The sequence below is a fragment of the Pristis pectinata genome, chromosome 10 (genome assembly GCF_009764475.1).
Source record: "Pristis pectinata isolate sPriPec2 chromosome 10, sPriPec2.1.pri, whole genome shotgun sequence".
Taxonomy (NCBI): domain Eukaryota; kingdom Metazoa; phylum Chordata; class Chondrichthyes; order Rhinopristiformes; family Pristidae; genus Pristis; species Pristis pectinata.
This window is the reverse complement of record NC_067414.1, coordinates 41,616,215-41,622,835: the sequence shown is the minus strand read 5'-3', so window position 1 is coordinate 41,622,835 and position 6,621 is coordinate 41,616,215. Positions and strand designations below refer to the sequence as shown.

Below are 6,621 nucleotides of genomic sequence, written 5' to 3'. Positions count from 1 at the left end.
AAAGGGAATGGGCAGGCAGCATGATGGGGAAATCATGTCACGATGAGGAGTGTGAGATACAGAATAAAAGGGGAGGGAGAAAAGGAGAGCACAAGCTTTTAAATTTGATAAGTGGAGCATTTACATTTACCAAGCATAGCAGTCGGTTAACAAGCTTGGAGTGGGTAGAGTATCTTTGTAATTAGGGCAATGGGAATTTAGTGGTTTAGCATTTGAATTTAACCTGCATAAGTGAAGATCCAATAGTTTCATTGTTACTCATTTCTTTAAAATTAAACACAGTAACCGTGAAATATAGAAATGCTTACTATGAGCCAGATTGCATAATTTTTAGTGGAAAACTAATCTTTTTTCCATCACTGCAAGTTTGCAGAGACTGCAAAATGATGGCACTTGTGATAGGGTGGGACATTTTGTTGGGAGGGAGAGTGAAGCAGAAGTCTAAAATATTGATATCACTCACCTTCCTGCTTCTGACCCTTTTTAATTTTGGTGATTGGATATAAACATTGATTGAAGTAATCCTGGTGTTGCTATGACAATCAGCCTGAATTATAATGTTAAAGGTCTCAGGCTAAACCTAGTTCACTACAAGAAAGTTGATCCAAAATATAGCATCCTTCCTGGGGAAAGCAATGAACAGCCAACAAAGATAATAGAAGACATGACAGGATTACCACTATTTGTCAGGAATGTCAGCAGCAGCTATGCCAGAGCTGTGGTATCTTTTGATATTTATACAGACCCACATATGGAGTCAGTTATTAGAAGGCTTTATTGGCGGGCACATTGCATTCTGCAGGACTTGGCTTTTTATTTAGGTTTGGTTTCATTTTCCAACCCTTTTCCAATAAGTGGTTATCGCCAGTAAAGACTTGATATAAACTATTTATGAAACGCTCTCAGAAGGTCTGAAAGGCAGAAAGGAAATTACATCAACAGTCATTAGGTCCGAGCGTGCTGCAGAGATGGAGAAATTTAAGACCTGCTGAATTTTGTTTTTGAGACAGCACGCCACACTGGGATACAGCTTTCTAGCTTTAGCAACAGCTGGAGGAGAACAACTGTTCTCTGTTGTTGTGTTCAGCTGCCCCTGTAACTCATGGAATTTCGTCTACAGCATAGTTTTTCTTCTTGTCCCAGCCCTGGTGTTATTCTTACTGGGCTACTTCATAAGTCACAGAACGTGGAAGCTATGTACTGGCTGCTGCATCAATCACGCAAAGCGATACTCTAAAAGGATTCTCTTTCGAGGCATAAAGATTTTTGTACAAATCACCCTGGGAGCTTCAGTAGCCCCAGTAACGTGGATTTCTGTTGCATTGCTGAATGGAATGATCTATGAATGTGGTATGTCTGGCCATTACAATGATTACTTCTTTGACAAAATCTGCAGTAATGATTCCAAGAAACTGTCATCAAAATCTCATCAAGTGCCTTGTGGTCATTCTTCATTGCCTCAGTCCACCCAAGCGGATATTCTCCGTACACTTCGTGCACACTCCCAGGTAAGAAATACATTTGGCGGCTGATGTTATTTTAACTGTCCTTTCTTCTGCAGATTGTATTGCCACATTGTACAAATGATTTGTTAATACATTTAGCCAGGTGAAATTATGTAATTTAATATTTAATATTTACAATTTAATATTTACAATTACTGTGTACATCCAAGCACACGAGAAACATAAGTGTTTAGATTCTCGTAGCTCGCATTGAAGATGGTGGGGGGGTAGGGGGGGCGTGCACAAGTCTGGAACATGTTTCAACCTGTCATGCACTAGCGGCTTGAGTTATCTTAATTGAAATATCCCTCCTATGTTGAACTGCTATCATATTCGAGAAAGTAAGGCAATACCTTCTAATATTCCACATTAGGACTGGGATAAGCCTTGACTGAAGACAGCTTATTTCTGATTTTAGTCTTAAGGAAGGAAATCCTTGATTTAGGAATACACTGTTTTAGCACTTCTGTCACTTAATGCAAATTAATGTGACAGCTGAAACAGCATTCAATCATAGAAGTTACTTTTTTTTTGCTCACTTCTTTATAGTTGAAAGTTCTAGAGTGCATAAAGCTTAAAAAAAATCCTGGCTGATGACAGAACCAACAAGGATAAGAACATTTTAGGAAGCACACTCAATAGACAATTAGAACTATGTATTAACAGTTTGCGTTTTGTCACCGTGATAATGAATATTAGTTTCCCCAATGATTACAAGACCATATGTAAATTATTAATAATTGTTGTGACTGGTGAAAACTTTGAACAGAAAAATGAATTTCAATGTAGGTTAATTTGCACCTGAAATTCACTTTAATCTTATTAATAGTGAAGACCATGTTTGCCATATGGTTATGTTAAGAAATTCAATGCCACTGGTTTGTCGAGAAAGCAGATCACACTTGTAATAATAGCTCACCATAGGCCATCTGGAATTTGCTTTTTAGTGCCAGTAAGTCACAGAGGTGCAATGATTAAAGGGTCTGTACAAAAAGCACAGAGAGAAAAGTCTTTTTTATTTGCTTTGCTCCTATCCTGCTGTTAATTGTATACTTCCATTACAGCCAGTTTTAAAAACCTAAAACTCTTTGCTGTCACAGTTGCCATTTGTCTCATCTCCAAATTGATGTCACTGGCTGCTGGGCTCTTCCTGAGGGTTCTTTCATCTTGGAAATTATAAAAACTGGCACAAGATTTCACTTCCAAACAACTGGAAGAATTTTGTTAGGCAGAATTTGAAAGAATTACCAGATGTGAACTCATTTGATAGACAGCTGTACTGGATTACAATGGCTCCACAAGCACTGCAACTGTCAAAAGAATATTTACTTTTTTTCTTTTCAAAGATCTGTAGATTGAATAAAATTACTGTGTTAACTTGGGTTCTAAAATGCACCATACTCAGCGTATGAAAAGATTATGCAATAGATAGTTACAATTTTAAAATATTCCTTATGAAGCAGTGACATGGAAAACAATTTAGGGCAATCTGTTCAGTAAATCCTTAATGCCTCATCTCTTATACTTTATGAATTGTCTCAACTTTAAACAGCAGATGTAATTGTTGAATTTGCAGAAATCAGTCTCAAGATACTTTCCACATGTAGCCTTATACATTAGAAGAGTGGTTAGTTGTGTGCATTGTGTGTGAAGATAACATGAAGTCTGAACTATTTTCTTATATGCAGGTAATTGGATGGAGCCTGATAGCAGCCATCATGGTTTTTGCCTTGGCCTCTACCTGCATTGTACGCTGCTGCTCTCCTGTCAGCTTCCTCCAATTGCGGTTTTGGAAAACCTACAAAGAAAAAGAGAATGAATTGCTTGAGAAGAAATCAGCTGAACATGCTAAAGAAATGGCAGAGAGAAATGTGAAGAGCTTCTTCGAATCTGTAGCACCAAAGGAGTTCAAAACACCAAGCAGAGCAGCATGGGAGGAGATTTCTATGTTGTATTCTTTCAGTGAAACTGAACAATACTACAGCACAATACATAAATATGCAGAAATGAAGATTGAAAACACCCATGCATCATCTTCCTTTGTCAATGTGGACGTACCCGCTGTGCTGGACTTCGTTGATGGTAGAAAAAATACTGCTGACTCGCATATTTGACCAGGTGCTCAGATTGAGAGCATCTGCAGTAAAGTTAAGCTATGCTTGGGGCCTCAAATATCTGTACACCAAAAGTAAGCAGCAATATTTGTTTAAAGGTTTCCTCTCATTATACATGCAATGGTGCTTTTATCATGGATTCTTTTTTAATATTTTATACATTTGTGCCGAAACTCTTTTATTGAGAATATGCATTAAGGAATAGTTTTGCCATCAGATCTGGGTTCACTCTGAATTGATGCTGGCAGAGGTGAGGAGCAGGATGCTTCCACCTTGTGGTGAAAGATTACAGTCATAGGTTAACTTATTCAAAAAATTATAAAGGGAGAACATCATGAAAAATTGTTTGGCAAACTTTTTGTTACATAATTTTTTTTATCTTCCACTTTTCAAGCTTGTCATAAACAAAGATTGAATGTACTTATACAACTGTTTAAGTGCTTAAAAAGCATTGCATACAAAAGCTCTGCCTTCACTCACATCTTCAGTGTCCTGGTGAGAACATTAATGGGTAAATTAAGATAGGCATTATTTCCATAGGCAAGCTGAGAATGAATCAATGAAAGGCCTATTTGTAACACCAGCAAATCAATCTTATATGCACATTATTGTCCTGATTGAACTCCATTAGCCAAGACATTAGGAACAGACTGGTTTTACCACTATTGCTAGATTAGTGGATAATCTTATATTGGAATGCATTAACAGATTTATCACACATATCCCAAGTTTCCTTGGTTTGAGACTGACAAAAATAAAGTGGTTGCAAGCCTCTGATCTAATTGATGCATTACTAAAGAGCAATTGCTAAGATAATGTTCCTGGATTACATACTGAATGAGATGGATAGTGTTGATATGTTGTATATGGCAGGCACAGTAGTATAGCGGTTAGCATAACGCTATTACAGCACCAGTGAACCGGGTTCAATTCCAGCCACTGTCTGTAAGGAGTTTGTACGTTCTCCCCGTGTCTGCGTGGGTTTCCTCCGGGTGCTCGGTTTCCTCCCACGTTCCAAAGACGTACGGGTTAGGAAGTTGTGGGCATGCTATGTTGGCGCTGGAACCCTGGCGACACTTGCGGGGTGCTCCCAGAACAGTCTACGCAAAGATGCATTTCACTGGGTGTTTCGATGTACATCTGCCTAATAAAGATATCTTATCTTACCTAGATTTCCTAATTCCACAGTGGGAAGCGATTTCACTTGTGTGGCTGTCAATTGACGTCAACACAAATGAAAACTAGGTGGAATGTAAATTAAGCTGTTGATTCACTCTTTGGCCCATGAGTCAGGATTCAGTTAATTCACAATGTGTATGAGATAGCCCCAATGGGCACATGCAGTGTTACATTCAGTCTTGAACCACATTCCATCCAGGTTGTTTTCTTAGCGAATAAAGGCTGAAGGTAAAATTTCTGTTGTGTTTACAAATGGCCAATCCCTTAATTTTTAGAGACCTGTTGTCAAAGTCACTGGGGATTGAAATTATCCAGTGCACAGGAGAGGTCTTTATGCTTTAAAATGATCACCTCTGCATTATAGTTCAACACATGGCGATTGACAAAACCCAAACCAGCCACTGCACTACCTAAATAAATTTTGCCCTTTGAGAAAAATGCTTGGAACAGCTGATTTCTGAATTGGGGATCCTTTATATTTCAACATTTTGTTTGCAATTAACTATACCAGGTAGGGAGTACAAAAAGACAGTTCAATATCTTAGCCTAAGTATTTAAAAAAGATGAAACCAAAAAAAAATTTTAAAATGACCAAAATGGACTTAGCACTTTTCACTGGACAAGCTTTTTTTTGCACCTTATATTAGTTTTCAATTAAATTTGAAACAATTAAATTTTATTTTATCATATAGATTTACTGAGTGGAAACTGCAATAATATTTTTATTAATATGGTGTTAAAGTATTACTTTATAATTTCAAGTGTAAACAAACTTTTCAAAATGCTAGCATAGCTGGTATCATTAGTAACTACAGGGGAAAAAACACAGAAATCTATATATTTATAATGCAAAGTAGATTTTAGTTTTTCAGGTAAAAGGTTTAAGCAGAAGGTAATGGGTGAGAATTTCCTCACACCTGCTTTTACTCTGCCCCTCCAACATCGCTGGAAGCATAAAGAGAGTTCTCATCGCACTTCCAGTAAAATTGTAGCAGCAGCACCAAAACAGCTCTGTGGAAATTCATGGTTGTAATGCTAATATAAACCTGATATTCTAATGTTAATTACAGTGTCATTGGTTTTCACTCTACTACCCTAAATGGTAACAGATTATTCTATCAGAAAAATTTATAATGATGCAGAATCATAAAGTCAAAGTTTATTTAAAAATCTAATTATTTGATTTATTAATGTGTGACATGTGAATAAGGAAATTCATATGTTTATTGAAATAAGTCATATTGCTTGGCTGCATGTGCATTTCAATGTTTATCAAACTGCTACATCCTCATTTATGGAACTACAAGAATTATACAGACATGTAAAGCCAAAACATTTAATTTTACACGAACCTTGAGTTACTTTTGTTGCTTTTTACTGACAATGTTCACTCTTATTTAGTGGTTTAAATAAATAAAAAATTATGTAAAAATTATTTGATCAATGACTATTCATTACAAATGCCTGTTTTGGGAGCCTATTTGTGTTCCTTTAGATGGTATCATGAAACAGACATGAACTGGTGGTTAGGTTTCTATTTAATTATTTGACCATGTATTTGAGGAAGGAATCTAATTAAACCAAGCTGCTAAGCTGTAGGAAAATATATAACATGTTGGAAACAGTTAGCATATTAGTCACCAAAAGGATAAGATCGAGTACACACTATGCTTGCAAGCATTCTTCCTTAACTGTGGCTTCCCCTTTACCGTAGCTGAGAGGCCCTCATTCATGTCTCCACTGTTTCCTGTGGTTCTGTTCTCATCCCCCTCTTCTCCCATCCAGGTTCCCCTTGCCCTCAGTCTCCACCTTATCACCCTGCA

At 37.1% G+C, this 6,621-nt stretch overlaps 1 protein-coding gene across 1 annotated transcript; it reads left to right on the top strand.

The window, feature by feature from the left end:
• Positions 1–790: 790 nt before the first annotated feature.
• LOC127575362 (calcium homeostasis modulator protein 6-like) lies at positions 791–6,373 on the top strand. The gene is made up of 2 exons (XM_052025176.1): positions 791–1,508; positions 3,194–6,373. Exons 1-2 carry the CDS (start codon positions 1,335–1,337, stop codon positions 3,617–3,619), a joined length of 600 nt encoding a protein of 199 aa, XP_051881136.1. The 5' UTR covers positions 791–1,334; the 3' UTR covers positions 3,620–6,373.
• Positions 6,374–6,621: the final 248 nt, after the last annotated feature.

Excerpts from the sequence above, each read along its gene's own strand:
- LOC127575362 (XM_052025176.1), top strand. The coding sequence starts at position 1,335 with ATGATCTATGAATGTGGTATGTCTGGCCATTACAATGATTACTTCTTT. Across the intron at positions 1,509-3,193 it reads CACTTCGTGCACACTCCCAG|GTAATTGGATGGAGCCTGAT; the intron begins GTAAGAAATACA and ends TCTTATATGCAG.